Here is an 18,111-nt window from a genome sequence, read left to right on the forward strand (position 1 = left end):
TGGAAAGAGTGTTCAGGCATTGGAATAGGTTACCCAGGGAGGTGGTGGAGTCATTGTCCCTGGAGATGTTCAAGAAGATGTGGACATGGCATCTGGGGACATGGTTTAATGGCTATGGTGGTGTTGGGTCAGTGGTTGGACTTGATGATGCTTTTCCAGCCAAAACAATTCTGTGGTTCTATGAATGTGATCAATTTATAACCACCTTCTCTTTGAATGTCTCTGTATCCTCTACATTTGGCTATTTTGCTAATACTCAGAATTGTGTGAACCCTTGAAGAGCAGCAGGCATTACCTCTCCTCCTTAACCCTGTCACTCTTTCCCAAAATTGTGAACCTTTCCCAATCAGCCAGCTGAGGTTCTGCCAACTCTTATGGTTTCATTAGGGAATTGTGAGACATCATCTACTTCTACCTTCAGCTTCAGGATTCCTGCTCAAATAAACATTTCTTGATTTGCACAGAAGGAGAAAAGGAAGAGAACTAAGAAGGCAGACAACAAATGTCATCCAAAAAGTGAAAACAGTATGATGACTGCAAGCAAAACTAGTGAGGGTAGGTTCAGACAGGACAGTAGAAAGAAATTCTTTCCAGTGAGGGTAGTGAGACACTGGAACAGGTTGCCCAAGGAGGTCATGGGTGCCACTTCCCTGGAGGTGTTCAAAGTCAGGCTGGATGAGTGGGAGGTGTCCCTGCCCATGGCAGGGGAGGTGGAACTGGATGATCTTCAAGGTTCTTTCCAACCCAAACCATTCTGTGAATCTAAATCTATGACAAAGTTTTGCATCTGAAACTGAAGGGGAGAATAAAAGGAGTTTTGATGCTGTGTGACCCATTCAAATCAGCTGAAATACCTGTGCCTTGCTTCTCCAGGGGAGACCTGGTGGAATGGCTGGCACCTGGGAGCTCAGGGCTTGGACATTCAAGGCCATGCCTCATAAAAAGCTGTACTGTTATTGTTCTAAAGAAAATAATATCCTGTTTCCCTTTTAAACCCTGTATCACTTTACAAATGTTAAATGGCTGCTACATTCCTGCCTTTATCCTGGACACTTTGTATGAGTCTGTACTTCCCTTTTCTTTTGCTGTAACGAGCCAGCTAAGCAGAGGATTAGGGGAATGACTTAGTGTACATGTGCTAAAGAAAGGAGGGGGTTGGGGGGTGTGAAAAAAAAAATCCACCTTCAAAATCTTACATAACTTAGAAAAATAAACACCTAAAAGAGAGACACACGCCCAGACCGTCACTCTTTGCACTTAAAAATAACCATCATCATCATCATCATGTGGCCAGACTGCAGTTTGCCAGCTGGACTGTCCTCTTAAAAAAAAAAAAAAAAAAAAAAGAAAAAAAGAAGATACAATCATCCAGCATTTTAAATGAAACTGGAAATCCAAAGCAGTGCATTTCCCAAACTCGCTTCTGAGAGCGTTTCCTATTTCTCTCTCTTTCCTATTACCAGAGCTTGGTGTTCAATAGCTGGGAGTAAGCAGCCAGCCCTTGAGAAAGGAGGAGGAAGAGAACTACTGAGCCCCTTCTCATGCTGTCAGGCACCTCCTATAAATATTTATGTGACCTACAGGATATAGCACAGTTTGAAATCTTGCAGTCACCGTAGCCGCTGAGCAGTTCCCCGTCCTCCTCTGGAAGTTCCTGTGTGTCTCAGGCAAGATGTGGGGCTGTGCAGAGCTGTGATCTGCTTATAGCATTCACTGACCTAAATTGGGGATGTTGGACTGAACAGCCTGTTCCTAAGGGGAGCTCAGGGTATAGCAGTGACCTCATGTTTGGTGGGGGATGTGGCTGCAGTCGGAGGCATGCACTTAAACGTCAGGAGGACTTCACGTCCAAGAGCATGGGTGCAAAGCGACAGAAGGTAGTGCTTGAAGGACTGAGCCCAAAGCTCAGTGAAGGGGAGAAATAAGTAATTCCTCTGCTGTGCGCTTCACAAACACCAAATTTATTTGATTTAATTTTTTTTTTTCCCTTTAACTGCAGTAAAGGAACCTACCCAACCCCCTACTCTAAACAGGAACTTGATCCCTAGTGATATCTTCCTGTCCTGTCCCTATTTATAGAAGTAAGGTCACCCAAATAAGAACAGAAATGCTATCATATGATTTTGGGTGACCAACCGAAGCCTGCATATTGAGAATTCAGAGGAACTCATTTGAATCACCCACATAAAAACTCATCAGGCCAGAACACCTCCCTGTGGGCATTTCTTTCTGTAGAACACTCAGAAAGAACACCAGTACACGAAGGGGGCTACAAGAAGGCTGGGAAGGGACTTTTAACAAGAGCTTGTAGTGGTAGGATAAGAGGGAATTGATTTAAACTTGAAGAGAAGAGATTTAGGCTGAAGATGAGGAAGAAATTCTTGACAGTAAGGACAGTGAGACACTGGAACAGGTTGCCCAGGGAGGTTGTGGATGCTCCCTCCCTGGAGGTGTTGAAGGCCAGGTTGGATGAGGCCTTGAGCAACCTGGGCTAGGGGGTTGGAACTAGATGGTCTTCAAGATCCCTTCCAATCCAAACCATTCTATGAATGTATGAACAAAACCAATTCCTGAGACACATGGTCAGTTATTTGCAGTTTGGATATCTTGCCCTACATCAAAAAAATCAAGTCATTAGATAGACAGAAATTTTGCTTGCAAAACTTGCCTCAGTGTAGAATTTGTCATTGAAAGCCTAAAGCAGACACATTTCCACTGCTGTGCTGCTGATGGTATAAACAACTGATGACAACTTGGGAAAAAAATATAATTAAGGAATATGTAAATGTCACTTGATGGGAAACATGGAAATAAAACCACACAAAAAGCTGGGAATTGTGCTGCTTGTGCAAGGAATGCACAACTGCTTCCCTACACACAGTGCTACCATACAGCAGGGCTTGCATTCAGGACCTCCCACTCGTGACCAAGTTGGAATTGTAAAACAAAGAAGAAGGCTTCTGACCTGTACCTGGGCTCACAGGGCTTACATTCAGGACCTCCCACACATGACCAAGTTTGTCTTGTAAAATAAAGGGGAAGGCTTCTGACCTATACCTGGGCTCACAGGCATGCAACTACAGCCACCTCTACCAAAGACCTATATTTTATCATTCCCTGAAGCCAGCCAGCATCTCCCTTTCTATTCTTTTGTGGTAAAGCAACACGGACTGATAAAAAGTCGAGCTTTAAAAAGCTGCCTGTGCCTATTTGAATGCATTTTGTTACACAGATCTGTATTTTATACACACACAGAAGCCAAAATAAAAGTGCCTCTTTGAAAATCCTAAGGGAAAAAAAAAGTTCTGTTGGACAGCATTCATCTTTCAAACTCCTTTGGCATAAATCATGATCCATAATTCCTCTCTTATCCTGTCAGGCAGTCCTTCAAACTGAACCCAGCAATGAGCAGAGCCAAGTGCTTCCATCATGCTTAATGCAGTTTCCAGCAAACCTTTATTTACACAGCTCAATCTTTCATGGGCCAAAGATTCAGGGCTACTTGAAACGATGAATTCATCCCCCCAAGGGGTTTTGTTCACAGATAAGAAGTTTGCCCAGGCTTGAGGTGCAAAAGGAAAGGGAAGATTTAGTCATTCCCCTTCTTTTACAGCCTGCCTGCATCCTTCCATTGCTCATTCACAAATCCCTCAGTGCCTCCGTAGGCAGACAACCGTAGGTGGATCAGAGGTGGAGGCTGCTGCTGGCATTTTCTACAGCCTTTGTGAGCAGGAACAGGCAGCAGAGCAAGCTCCCTCTTGCAAACAGAGAGAGGCCAGCTCTGCTGACAGCAGGGTTTGAATCTCTTCTTATTATAGCAAAGGGAGAACCAGTGGAAACAGGGAAATTCAGCCCTAAGCAGCAGCCAGAGGGGCCAACATTTCATGAATTAGACATTGCTTCTGGAGAACAAACAGGCTCTCTGGACCCGAGGGTTGAGATCAGCTGTGTGACTCAGCCTTGGTCTATTTGAATGTGAAGAGGAGAAGAGATTGCCTGCAGCAATCTCTGCTCTGTATGAGCCTGAAGGTCCAGCTCTGAGGCCTTGAGCATAGACTCATAGAAACAGAATTGTTTTGGTTGGAAAAGACCTCTAAGATCATCCACCCATCAACCCAATACCACCATGGCCATAAACCATGTCCCAAAGTGCCATAGCAAATCATTTCTTGAACATCTCCAGGGATGGGGACTCTACCACCTCCCTGGGCAGCCTGTTCCAATCCCTGACCACTCTTGCAGCAAACAAATTTTTCCTAATCTCCAACCTAACCTGGCACAATTTCAATCCATTTCCCTTCATCCTATTAATTGCTCTTTGGGAGAAGAGACTAACCCCCACTTCAGTCCAGCCTCCTTTCAGGGAGCTGTAGAGAGCAATGAGGTCTCCCCTCAGCCTCCTCTTTTCCAGACTAACCAACCCCAGTTCCCTCAGCTGCTCCTCACCAGCCCTGTACTCCAGACCCTTCAGCAGCTTTGTTGCCCTTCTCTGGACACACTCCAGCACCTCAATGTCTTTCTTGTAGTGAAGGGCCCCAAACTGAACACAGTATTTGATGTGTGGCCTTGAAACATCTCAGCTCTTGCAGTCCAGCCTGGCCATAGTGGAGACTGGAGCCCTGCATGGCCGTGGTGCACAACTGGTCTTCATTCCTGCCCCAGCTCAAAGCTGTTCACTCCCAACCCTTGCTCTTGTGCTGCTATCATTAACTTCCCCCATCTCAGTCCCTTACCCTGCACACCACAGCACCACTGGCAGCCACACACAGCCTCCTTTCTTTAACCTGGACTAGAAAAGAAAGCTGAGCCCTTAGAGAGGGAGGATTTCTGTGTGGTACTTCTGAGACTGAAGGTTCTCTTTATGGTCAATGCATCATTCCCCATTACAGCCATTTCCTCTGAAGTAAATGGGATTTTGCCATTACACTTTATGTTTATTGATATATATTTCCTAACTGAATTGATATTCCTCAGTTGCCTTTTTTTTCCCCTACCCTGAGACTGCAGGAAGTCAGAAATCCTTCAGCAGTAACGAGTTAAGTTCTGCAGCATGCAGAGCTGTGAGTTCTCCTGTTAAGTGGGCTGGGGTTAGGATGGGCAGCACTTACACAGGAATATGTGTGTCAGGGCAACAACAGCAGTTCTGCAATGTTTCAGGCTAAGGGGTCAGTTGTTTAGCTGGGACACTTCCTTGCAATATTTTGATGCTCTTGGATCAGTGACTGAGTGGAGAAAAACTTTGCTTGTAACTTGACATTGAACAGTGTCACAGGGAGACTGAAGAATCAAAACCTTCTGATCCTTTGTGGTGGCTAAAATAACTGCATTGCTTTCTGAAAACACTCTTAGGATCTGCTTTCCCCTTGCCTAAACTCTCCATATCCAGACCTGCACTTGGACACAGCCTCTTCATTGCTATCTGTTCAAAATTGCTACTACCTGTTGCTGTGCATTGTTAAATGATTTTCAGAGGCAGCAGAAGTTAAGAGATGGAGGAATTAGGTGGCTCAAGGGACCAGTAACACTGCACAGAGCTTTATACCTCCTGTCTGAATCCAGCTGCACTTTTTACATGACTACCATAGGTTACTGTACTTTGCCAATTTGGGAGATTCTGAAAAATAAGTTGTTTTCTGGGCATTTTTTTTTCCATTTTTCTTTTCTTGTGCATCTGCATCACAAACCCTCTCCTCACCACCAGCTACAATACTACAGCCAAAAGCTGCTACCCAGCCCGAGTAAATCCGAGCACCTAAGCCACAGTTAGTCACCTAATTAAGTGACCTGATTTTTCTCAGGAGCAGAATATGTCTTCCAGCTCTCACTGCACTCAGCAGTTGTGAACAATCAGGCCACTTTGTAAGTGGTCAGACGTAGGTGTGACTGGTTTTGAGTACTCAGCTTTTAAAAGAGTTGATCTTGAACCTCCTCTCCAGGTTCTGCCTGGTGGTTACAGAGGAAGGTATTTGGGAGGGACTCAATGCATGCCCTGTTTTGTGCCTGAGCAGAGGTTATCAGTGGTTATCACCATTCCCAGCACTAAATTAAAAAGCAAAAGAAGAAAGCCTCTCAGCTTCAGGTCCTGGGATAAAAATATACCTTGGCTTTTGTTTTTTTTATGCAGTATTTCCTCCTTGCACTGGAAATCAAATTGAAAAGGGAGCTTATTGTCCCCATGGAAGAGATAGGCACCTTTTGAAACCATGGATGAACAAATGTGTGTGGGGCCCAGTCTCATATTTTTTTAAGGTTCTTTGGGGTCCCAGGAGCACAAAGGCAATGGAGAAGGAGCTGCAGTCAGTTCCAGCAGAGCTTTATTGTGCGATTTGTTCCAAGGAAACATCAATTCATTACGTGAACAAGTCAACAAGGGTGGGTGGCAGAACCATCTGTCCTGCTAGATTGTGCATGACTCCTTCAGAGATCTGCTCTGGGGTCTGGAGAGAGTAAATAAGGAGTGAGAGCCAGCTTGTCAGCCCTCACTTTTTGTAACAGGAGAAACTGCTCATTTCAAAGCCAGAGCTTTACTGGGAGGGTGAAATTCACTGCCTAGAATGCAACACAGACTTGAGTAGCAAGATGTATGGTTAGGAGAGTCACATTTGAGTTGTGTTTTAAAGAGCATAAACAATCCAGGCAAGAGGGGAGGTGAACTGAGCAAAGGCAACTTAACAGAAAGGGATGATGAAACCAGGGCAGGGATGATCCACAGTAAGCCAGCTGAGGCAGCTGGACGTTGCTGGCTGGAGGAGCAGCCCTCCCTGAAAGGGTCCCAGCCTGTGCAAGAGAGAATTTTTGCTCTTTGCTCTTGTCTGAACTGCTTTTCAAAGCAAAGCAGTGGCTGTTTTGCATCGTGCATGGGAGCCAGGCTAGGGAAAGGTCAGCAAGATAGAACAGACCAAACTACAATGTTGACCATGCAAGATCCCTCCTTCCAGAAGGCAGGTGCTTGGACTAGCAATCTGCTGCTCTCAGATGAGTGCTGGCAGATAAGGGCAGCAAAATGCTTCAGGAGGAAGTATTTTCATAATCACACATTTGCAACACAGCCCCTTTTTGCAGCAGCATTATCTTTCTACCTTCCTCTTACTCTCAAAATGAACAAAAATATGTATATTCAAGGGGTGGAGAAGCCAAGGGCAGAGCTGAAACACAGCTGAGTCAACAACACATGTCTCTGAGGTGGTGGGTAACGTTGCATATTCCCACACAGTTATTAGAGTGCTTTTGAAAGTCATCACTGCAGACAGCAAGGGTGACAGAGAGCAGCAAGCATCCTACACAGCACTATGGGCAGCAAAAAAGAAGTTATGGATGGTCCTAGATGCCCTAATCCTAAAGCCATCGCTTGGACTCACTTCCTGTAATCAACCAGCAGCATCTTCTTGCAGCAGATACCACAGGGTGCATGGAACACTGCTTTTGAATTTGCCTTCATGACACCTGAGGGTCTGATTTCTACCCCATGACCCTAAGGTTTCTGTCCTTTTCTGCCTCCTTCATTCATCATTTTTTGCTAAATATTTATGCCACTTGGGTGCCTGATTTTGGCAGTCTCAAGTGTTACAAAGCTGAGCTGATCCACAGCTGCATTTCAATGCTGACACCAAGCATTTGAAAAACACTATTCTGTGTCTTCAAGTCAAGCAGCACTGTGCTGGCTTGTTCTGCAGCTGGAAAACTTGCTGAACAGAAGGCTTGAGTCTTCCTAGCTGGAGTGAAAAGGGATTTATAGGCATCCTGAAGGGAAATAAGCAAAAGAGCACTTGCAGTGTAGCAAGAACTGAAGGGAGCTAGCGAATTTGGGCAGATTATTGTAACCTGAAAAACCTCTGGTTTGTGCCCTCTGGTGGCAATTGAATTTTTCATGTCCTCAGCCTCTGCACTTCCAGACCTAAATGTTTTAATTGTCACGTTGAGCAAAGAGGTCATTAAATGCAATCACTGGCCAGTGCCAAGCAGGGAAATGCAGAGGTCCCTGTCTCACACAGGGACCGGCTGCAAGGCTTTGCCACTCAGACTGCATATGGTAATTTGGCAGGTGGCATAAAATGGTTTGAGTTGGAAGGGACCTGAAAAATCATCCAGTTCCAACTCCCCTGCCATGGGCAGGGACACCTTCCACCAGCCCAGGTTGCTCAAGGCCTCATCCAACCTGGCCTTGAACACCTCCAGGGAGGGGGCATCCATGACCTCCTTGGGCAACCTGTTCCAGTTTCCCACCACCCCCACTAGAAGGAATTTCTAATCTCCAGTCTAAATCTCCCCTCCTCAAGTGTCAATCCATTTCCTTTCGCCCTACCACTACAAGCCCTTGTAAAAAGTCCCTTCCCAACTTTCCTGTAGTCCCTGGAAGGCTGCTCTAAAGTCTCCCTGGAGCCTTCTCCAGATTGAACAGCCCCAACTCTGTCAGCCTGTCCCCACAAGGAAGGTTCTCCAGCCCTCTGACCATCTTTCTGGCCTCCTCTGGACCTGCTCCAACAGTTTCATGTCCTTGTGCTGGAAAGAATGTGGGAAAGCAAACCCCGTGGGGAAAAGAAAGCCTCAGAACTGAGGGAATCAATCTGGAGAGCATATCCCACAGGTTTCCAAACACAGTCCCAGCAAGGACCCAGGTTGAAGCAGTAGATGTGACCACAGCCATCCAATCCAGCAGCACTGAAATGCTCTTTTTGTTTTGCTCTCTCTTCAGACAAAAAGCGCTGGCATCGACAGGTGGAAGAAGCGTTCAAGCAGCATGCGACTGGTTGGTATGAAGTAGTAAATGTTTCAAACGAAAAGAGTGAAAGGAGCCAGTGAATTTAAATGTTCAAGATTAAGCCATTAGGATGTGGGATGTGTTTAAAACAGGGGCATTGTCTGAAAAGCACTCTCAAAGCGATGGGCTGTCAATAAGCAGCCCACAACCAAGCCTTGTCTGAGGGTTTGTGATCCTGAGTAACAGCAACAGAAGAGGTGAGAGAAAGAAGCCACTCTGCTCTCCACCTGGACAGAAAACTGAGAGCTGCCTTTTCAGAGGGGTTGAGCAATTTCTTGTGCTCTCCTCCCTGTGTTTTGTATACTGAGAGTCACAAGCAGTGACCCAGGTTAGATCTTCAGAGCCTCAGCCTGAAACTAAAACCCAATTTTCTGTATTACTGAGTAGTGGTAATGGGCTGTAAGCGAGACAGGGCACCTCTGCCTGACCTGCTGGAGCTGGTTTGTTCCTTAAAAGGAGAACAAAGAGGGAGGGAGGGCAAGGAAAGTTGATTTTGCTGAACATACAATGTCTTTATCTGCCAATCTAACAGTTCTTTCTCCCCCTCAGGCTGTTCTCCCATGTGGGTGACCCATTCCTTGATGACACCCTGCCCCGGGAGTACGTCCTCTACCTGCGCCCCACCGGTCCCCTGGCTCAGAAGCTCTCCGAGTTCTGGCAGCAGTCAAAGCAGATCTGTGGGAAGAACAAAGCTCACAACATCTTCCCACACATCACCCTTTGCCAGTTCTTTATGGTAAACCAGAGCTCCTCTTTCCGTTGCCTTTATGCATGCATTCATGAGCAGCCCTTGCCAGGCTCAGCCTGGAGACATGGCACAGTTCATTCAGTGGCTGCAGAAGGGGTTGTGCTGGGGAGCTGGGGGGGTTTGCTACCACTGCTGCTGATGCCTGGGCTTGTTGAGGAGGTTACTGGGCTCTAAGCAACTTGTTTCCAGGGGAGAGTAGCAGCAGAAATCCAAATTCTCCTGACCTTAAGTACTAGTTTATATGGAAATATTAGGGGGAGGGAAGGGGAGGTTAGGAAGGTTACCTGGGGATAGCTGATCCTGATTTGAGGACAAGGGAGGAACAGATGAGTTCTCAACATGCTTTTTTTTCTAGCACCCTGTGCTTTTTCTCACTGCATTACAGCAAAGGTAGAGCACTCACACCCACACACCCAACCCTCTCCTTTTCCACCAAGAGCTGAACACAGGCATAAGGAATGATTCTCCATCTGAGCAATGCTTCTCCTGTTCCCTTTGCCAGTGTGAGGACAGCAAGGTCGATGCTCTCACTGAAGCTCTGCAGGCCACTGTGATGCGCTGGAAATGCAAATTCCCTGCCCCTCTGCCTTTGGAGCTCTACACATCCTCCAACTTCATTGGGCTCTTTGTCAAGGAAGAAAGTGCTGAGGTGCTCAAGAAGTTTGCTGCAGACTTTGCTGCAGAGGCTGCTTCTAAAGCAGGTGAGTGACTTCAAAGAGCTCATGGCTTGGGCAAAGCTTGGGCATTCTGAGGACCCAAAGTTTCCATGGCAGGAAGAAACAAAGCTCATTAAGCCAATACTCTCAATTCTTAGAAGTGGCCTGAAGACAAAGAGCTCAAGAGGAACACCTCACAGGGTGTCACTTTGGGTTTCAGTGCTTACTCAGTTCAAAGATCACCTTACACTTAATCTCATGTGTTATCTCCTGAAAGGGAAGCTGACATTTGGTGGTTCCTTAACCTTTCAGATAGATGCTCTGTCTGTGAGGCTGAGCATTTCCTGTTCTACTCACCACCTCAAGCCACTGCCACAAAACTTTCCTTAGCCACATAAAGGCTGTGTTCATTTTCTTGCTGCATTTCTGTGACAAGACCCCAAGTGCTCTGCCTACCTAGAAGGGGACCTTTTTAAATCCCAGTACCAACACATGGCTCCATTGCCTGGTCCTCTGCTGCTTCCAGATGGGGGAACCCATGAGGAACCAGGGAGGGGAAAGAACCAGAACCAGTGATCTCTACTGTTGAACAGATTCTCTGGGTGTCCTCTGAGTACCTCCAAACTTAGGAGTAAGGACAGCATTAGAGCACTATCATAGCTCCCTGGCTAATCCTCCCACTCTGTTGCTGTACTGCTCAGTCCTGACTAATCACAGCACAACTGGTTTAGTCCTTCATTATCACAGCCTTAGCCTGAAGTTTAAGTTCATCAAGATACTTCTGAGTCACTGGGCTGTTTCCATGCTAGACAGGTACCCCATAACAGGATCACAGGAAGTTAGGGGTTGGAAGGGACACCTCTAGAGATTACCAAGCCCACCCCCCTGCCAGAGCAGGGCCATAGAAGCTAGCACAGGTCATACAGGAATGCATCCAGATGGGGCTTGAAAGTCTCCAGAGAAAGAGACTCTACAACCTCTCTGGGAAGTCTGTTCCATTGCTCTGTTGAGGTGGAACCATGCAGGACAGCTGCATGTCTCTGCCCCTGGTTCAGAGGAAGGCTCATCACCCCTCTGAAATGCAGTGCTTTCACCTGACAGTCACCTACAACTTTTCCTCCTTCAGAAGAGGGAGGATGTGGCTGCTGCCTTTACAAATGCACATTTTGGAAGGCAGCAACAGGCAGAGAGAGACTTTCCAAAGCCTTTTCAGATACTGGCCTACCAAATTTGTTCCACTTGAGCTGTCTTGTGAAGTGCAGCTCCCAGCTCCCGTTCGGAGGCGATAGACTCTCTTACAACTTGGAGAAGCTGCTGATTTCGACAGTCACTTTGCTGTTAGCTGCCCTCTTCTCGTTGCAGATGTTCATGTGGAGCCCCACAAGAAGCAGCTCCACGTGACACTGGCCTATCACTTCCAGACCAGCCACCTGCCCACGCTGGAGAAGTTGGCACAGAACATTGACGTCAAGCTGGGCTGCGACTGGGTCGCTGCCATATTCTCCCGAGACATACGCTTCGTTAATCATGAGGTAAAAGCTCTGGAGCTTCTTTCAGTCCAAACATTAAAAAAAAAAAAAAAAAAAAAAAGTACTATAAAATAAAATAGAAGAGGACCTGGCAGAGTTGTAGGCTGTTTGAGCTGCATTTGCAGCTCCAGAGCGTTCAGATGATGAATGAGAGCTGTATGGGTACACAGTGCAGACCGTGCAGGTAGTAAGGAATTTGCCCCAGGTCCCAGGAGGACACCCAGAATATAGATGTCCCACACCCCACCAGTCATCTTAACCAACATCCACCCTGCCTTTTTTGTGCTTTTTCACTCCTACTGTCTAGACTTGCTGTTTCCCCCACCTCCTTTCTTGCTTCTTGTGGGAACAATGTCCTGCTGGATTAATTAATTCTAACAATGACTCTCCTGTCAGCTCAGCAGAAGCTGCTCTGACCTCTCAAGAACCAGGCCAGTACCTTAACCTGACTGCTACCCATTTCTTCTGTACAGACTTGAGATGATTATTAATCACAGAAATGAATTAAACTTCATGTTAATTCATGCATTTCCCCTCCTGGCCTGTGTATTTCCATTACTCACATGGATCCCATAACTGCCATATCTGCATGTCTTAACATATTTTTCTTAATAATGTTGTTTTCCAGCACAATATACAGAAAAAAAGAAAAATATATTATTTCAATTTTGTAGATTGGGATCTTGGGTGTAGAGAAACCACATGTGAGATTCAGTCTCACCTCCCTCTAAATATCCCCAAGTTAAACCTCTAAGTCTGAGCCAGTCTGAGGAGAAATGGGCACCTCCAGAACGTGACTCATCTGACCCATCTAAGAGCTCTACCTTTTGGAGGAGGGAACCTCCACAAGGTGCCTGCTCAGGCTTAGGAAGCTAACCAGACTCCTAAGGTTGGGGTGATTAATCCCACTAAAGTGCACTGTTCAGAATCAGACACAAAACCTGTGGTGGAGTGGGAAAAATGTTCTTTGAGTCCAGCACGTAACACACCACAGAATAAAGAGATGCCACAGCTTCTGGAGGGCTAAGTCTCTCCTGCATAGTGCTCTGACCCAGCCCAGGCCATGCTTCCCATGCATGGCAGCCTCCTTTCCTATCCAAAGAGTCTTCTTTGTCTTTAGAAGTTGCAAATAGTCAACGCTATCACTGAGTGCAAAGCTGGAAGCCAGCTCACATCTTTGCATATCTAACTTCAGGCAGCCCTGTGTGAAAGTGTTGGTATCAGGTGATGGTGACTAGTTTCCATCTTCCTTTAAAGATACCAGAAGTAGTCTAGGAGGATTAGTGAGCAAATGGGCTGACACCATCAGGAGATCAGAGCTGCTCAGCAGATTAGGTTTTATTTTGCATGGTGCCATTGCAGAAGTTAGGCTTGGCCAGGCACAATACCATTTTTGTTCTCCTTTTAAATGGGGAGCTGCTGTTGCCATTGCTGAGGCAAGTTACTGACAGACTTTTAATATGTGTGGATTCCTCATGCTCCAGTGAAGATTACAGAACTCTACTACTCACTGATCTTTCCCCTACCTTTTAACTTAAACCTGTCTGTGTTAGGAAATACAAAGAAGACACTGTGGCCACATCCCAACAGTTCTCAGCAGCTGTGCTTCTTCCTGGGCATCCTCATGAACTGTTTGGAGAGCAGCATGTCACAGAGTCAAACCTCTTAGCTGTCTCTGCCTTGTCTTCAAAGGCAATAGCAAGAAGGACAACTCCCCTTTCAGATCAAGCAGGAATAGGTAAACCAAAATGGTCACTAACCACTAGAGCTGTGTAAATACCACATCCCAGTAAGAATTTGGTTCCATTTTAACAGGGCTCTTAAGATTTTAGCAGGGGGTTTTGCTCACCAAAAAAAAAAATCATCCATCTTTCCCCTCCTGGTTGTGGAAGAATCAAAGAGAGAAGGAGAAGTAGAAAACCTTTCCAACAGCAGGGTGGGAAGTGGCAGGAATTCCCTCAAGGTAAAGCTTCCCTGGATAAAACACAAGGTGCTGCATTACAAGGTGAGGTGTTCACACCTTGCTGAGGTTAAAGGTGCAGTATGGGAGTGCTCCTGCCTTACTCTGCTAAAGGTTCCCTTCCATTAACAAGCCTTTCATTCATTTGTGCTTCTCTTTCTCCCCCAGACTCTGCAAGTGATCTATCCTTACACCCCCCAGAATGATGATGAACTGGAGCTGGTCCCAGGGGATTTTATTTTCATGTCCCCAGTGGAACAAACCAGTACAAGTGAGGGCTGGATTTATGGCATTTCCCTTGCAACTGGCTGCTCTGGGCTACTGCCTGAAAATTACATCACGAAGGCAGACGAGTGCGGGACCTGGGTGTTTCATGGGTAGGTAAAGCTGCTCAGTCCAGCTTCCATTGCTGTACAAAGAGGGCTCAGCAGCTGTGATTTCACTTGGGTAAGTGAAGAATTTCCCAGAGCTGCTGAGAAGGTTGCTTGGGAGGGAATATAGTGGGATGCAAAGTCCCCTCTCATAAGCAAAGGGAGAGCAGATGCTGTCCCCTGTGCATGGGATTAGAGGACGATGTGATCTATTTAGCTAAGATGTCACAGCAACTCAGAGTTGCTGCTGCTGGTTAACAGAGCAGATGGCCACTGTAGAGCCACTGCTGTGTAGACACCTCTGTGATGGGACTGGGATCAGAAAGGTTTAAACTTGAGCATTCATTTGGGAAGCAAGATCTTTTGTGTGTAATACCCTGGGGAAAAGGACTTGTGGGATAAGCAATGTTTCTTAAGATACTTAGCAGGATTTTCAGAAGCAGTTAGTTGCCTGCCTGCATTGGCTTCAAGGAGAATGCAGATCTCATCCTCTGAATAAAGTTATGCCTTATGCCTCTTAATTTTGATGAGTTTGTTAAGCAGCAGTAAAAAACCTAGTGCTTGAGGGGTGGGCCTGGGCACTCCTGCAAGGCTGTCTGCACCCCTAAGCACCCAAATACCTTTGACAAGTCACAGGAAGCAGTTGGTATGTAAGAGCACAAGATGACAGGGAGAGGGGACACATTCCTGCCTGCTGCCCCTCTACTAAGCACCATTGCAGGTACAGAAGTTTGGTTACAGTCACACCAGTCAGCAGGTTGGTTACAAAGGGAAGGGATGGAGAAGCAGAACAAAATACAGACAGGTACTGTTCCAAGTTTCAGTGGGAAAACATGAACTGTTCAGGGAGATTCTAGGCAAAAAGGGAAAGCATTCAGTAACCCATGTCAGCCCAGGCCAGCCAGCAGAACTGACCTAACTCAGCACTCAAATAGAAACTGATCCAACTGCTCCTCAAATCAAACAAAATGCAGGAAACAAAATGAGCAGAAAGGGCAAGCAGGCTGCTTCTTTGCCTGGGACTTTTCTGGCTTAACACATGCAACCTGGTGAGTGACAGATGGAGAGCAGGCACAGAGCAATCATAGCTTGCAGGCTGGCTTCCAGATGTGACTGCCACCAACCAGTGCCTTTCTGTAAGGCAGCCCTGGCTTAGCCCCAAGTCCTCCCCAACCCAGAAGTCTGTCAGGCAGGGACTAGCATAGCAAGAGATCACTCATTTACCCCTCTTGTCACAACCATCTTTTCTTGCTTGCTCTTTGAGAAATGAACACAACTAGTAAAAAGGGTTTTCATCTGCATGTTTGGCAAACAGAGCAAACCAATCTACACTGAGCCTGGCAGTAGCAAACTCCAGCTCATCTTTCATTACAGGGAAAGAAAACATCGCCAGTAGCCAGGGCTTAAAGAAATGAACATCAAGACACATGAGCAAAGGCAATGAGAGTGTTTGTACAAAGGCAGGACTTAATCCAGACTCTCCAGTTTGTCATCCAGCAAGACCACCCTTTCTTCCTCTAAAATTGGTCAGCCAAAATGGTCTCAAACCCACATATTCTGCAGCAGCCTTTTTGTTCTTACACTGCCTGGCAGAGTTTTGAGGCCCAGGGAGCAGCATGGGAAGGAGTTACTATTGCTGTAGAGCAGCAGCTGTAAGGAAAGCCAAATGTTTTGTAACTCCAGCACCTCTGCCTCCAGACAAGCAAAGAAAGGAAATGCCCCTTCCCTGATTACCTCTAAAGACTATAAATCATGAATTGGAGCATGCAACCCAGAGCATTTATCAAAAACATTGTCACATAGCCAGAAACAGCCTCATTTTACACAAGGGCTTCCCTCAGGGAATATTAACACTACAGGAAGTCATCTGGTCAGAACAACACAGCAAGCTGAGGACAACCTAAGCACCACTGCTGTCTAGGCCACAGTATTCACAGTAGGATCATTGTGGTAAGAGAACAGCACAGAGATACCTTCATTTCATGGACATGAGAATAAGCACAGCAGTACTCACCAGGACTGCAGGAGAACTGTCAGGGTGCAGGAGACAGGACCCAGCTCTTTGTGTTGGGACTGAGGCTGCAGTTGGCCAATGATGCTGTGATCCTAGGGGTTGGTTTATGCTGTCTTCATGCAGACGTCCTGCAGAGGATGAAAAAGAAAGAAGAAACAGCCATGAAGCTCCCCCTCCCCATTACAAGAGAGTGCATTCTTCAAGTGAAAATCCTGGGTGATTGAGTCAGGAAAACACAGCTCAGGCTGGGCTACAGCACCCTGGCTGTACCACACATGAGATATGACAGGCAAAATACTGTTCTGTATTTAATACAGCTAAATTAGATTTCTAGATACTGCACATTTCACCTCAAAAAGGGTTCTCTGCTGCACAGCTCAGGCAGAAGCTGAACTGTGACCTTTGCAGGACGTGAGGTTCATGGCTCATTTCTCAGTGCCCCAAGAGCTCTGCCTGGCACACAGAACTTTCTGTGTACAAAGAGACAACAAAAAGATGTCCCTGCCCTATAGTAAGGTCTGTACATCAGCTGCAGACCCACAGGCTGCCACACTAAGAAGCCAAGCTTAAGGCTTTGCTTTTAAGGTAGATTTATAGCTCATGTAAAAGGTTGTGCCTTGAGAGATTCCAGGTCTGAATCTTCTCCCTGCCTAATAAAACCAGGAGTGGTGTCACTTCTGATCTTCAGAGCAGGTCACACAGGGTGAGGGACCAACACCAGGACCAACAGTGTGGTGTTTTTTGCCTTCTTGAAGCAGATGCAGATCATATGATTTCAGTTCTCCACAAAAATGCTGATGACCTGGTTTTGTTTCATTGGTAGAGCAACTTGGTGTTCCTTTAACAGCTATGAAACACCCCTCTGAGCTTTTGTCCTAGCTAGGGACTAGGCAGAAGCAACTCCTGACAAATGTAAGGCACTGAAAAGTGCAGGCATTGGCAGCTATTTCTTCCAAAGTAAGTGACCCCATGCACTACCTGATAACTGATTTCTGGTAGTGATTAAGCAAACATAACCCAAACAGTGTCACAGAAGCAGCAGAGTCACTGCAGCTTCTCTAATTGCCTGTCAAGAGTTTACTCCTGAGGGTCTAGGACAAAGTTCTTGAATGCCTGGACACAAGAACTTTATTCAGGGGAGAATGGGATCTATTCTATCCCTCTGGCTACACTTGAGAGGAAACATTGGTAGAATAAAACCCCACTGTAGATGGGAAATGGAATAGACAGAACTGAAAAATGTAGAGACAACAACCCAGACTGAGCCTGCCATGTCCCCAACAGTGGCTACAAGCTATGTTGAGTTCAGGACTCTGCTCCAGCTTTCTACTGAATCAAGAACTTATGCTACAAAGGTGAGTGAAAGCTTCCTGCAGCCATTAGTTTCCAAACTTCAGTCCACAAGACAACATAAATAATTTGCAGCTGGTCCCCAGCATCCTGTGGCTGTGAGGAAAATCTTGGCATTTGCCATGAGAAATGGCTGACAGAGCCTTGTACACCCAAGTTTGGGAACTGTGGTTCTATCAAGCTGCTTCCAAGCAGACAGGAAGTCTGTTGAAATGAGGTTTGTCACCTTGCCTAGCAAGGTGCTCTCTAAGCAGCACTAAAATACAAATGACAAAGTAATAACATGACAAGAGTAATTACCATCAGTTCCTTACTGCAGCCTGAGCACACGAAGCCCAAAGCATTCCCAAAGCCAACATCTTTCTATTTTTGGCAGGTCCTACTCAATTCTGAATACTACATCTTCCCCATCCCTTCAAGCCTTCACTGATGGAGCTCTGGAAAGAAGACAGCAGGAAGACCAAGGACCTGGTGATGCAGGGCCACTCACTATCATCTGCCAGAATGTGCAGGTAGGGACACACACACACATAAATCACACACAGCTTTAGTGGCAAGATTCCAGCAGCTGAGTTTTCCCTGCCAGCTTTCCTTCTGGTCTCCTTTCGCTGCCTGTAGCACAAGCTACAAGTTAAAGTTCTCTACAAGCTTCTCAATGACACAACCACAGGCACAGAAGACATGGATTGAAGCTTGAGGAAGGGAGATTGAGCCTGGAGATTAGG

General features: G+C 46.3%; 1 protein-coding gene across 1 annotated transcript in view; it reads left to right on the top strand.

The window, feature by feature from the left end:
• Positions 1-18,111, top strand: part of UBASH3B (ubiquitin associated and SH3 domain containing B) — a 66,204-nt gene that overhangs the window by 37,847 nt on the left and 10,246 nt on the right. Inside the window, exons 2-7 of the mRNA XM_054395661.1 lie at positions 8,693-8,746; positions 9,308-9,494; positions 10,009-10,207; positions 11,525-11,694; positions 13,820-14,028; positions 17,763-17,898. Coding sequence (XP_054251636.1) covers positions 8,693-8,746; positions 9,308-9,494; positions 10,009-10,207; positions 11,525-11,694; positions 13,820-14,028; positions 17,763-17,898 — 955 coding nt within the window. The remainder of the gene's footprint in view (positions 1-8,692; positions 8,747-9,307; positions 9,495-10,008; positions 10,208-11,524; positions 11,695-13,819; positions 14,029-17,762; positions 17,899-18,111) is intronic.

Source organism: Indicator indicator, chromosome 34, assembly GCF_027791375.1.
Source record: "Indicator indicator isolate 239-I01 chromosome 34, UM_Iind_1.1, whole genome shotgun sequence".
Taxonomy (NCBI): domain Eukaryota; kingdom Metazoa; phylum Chordata; class Aves; order Piciformes; family Indicatoridae; genus Indicator; species Indicator indicator.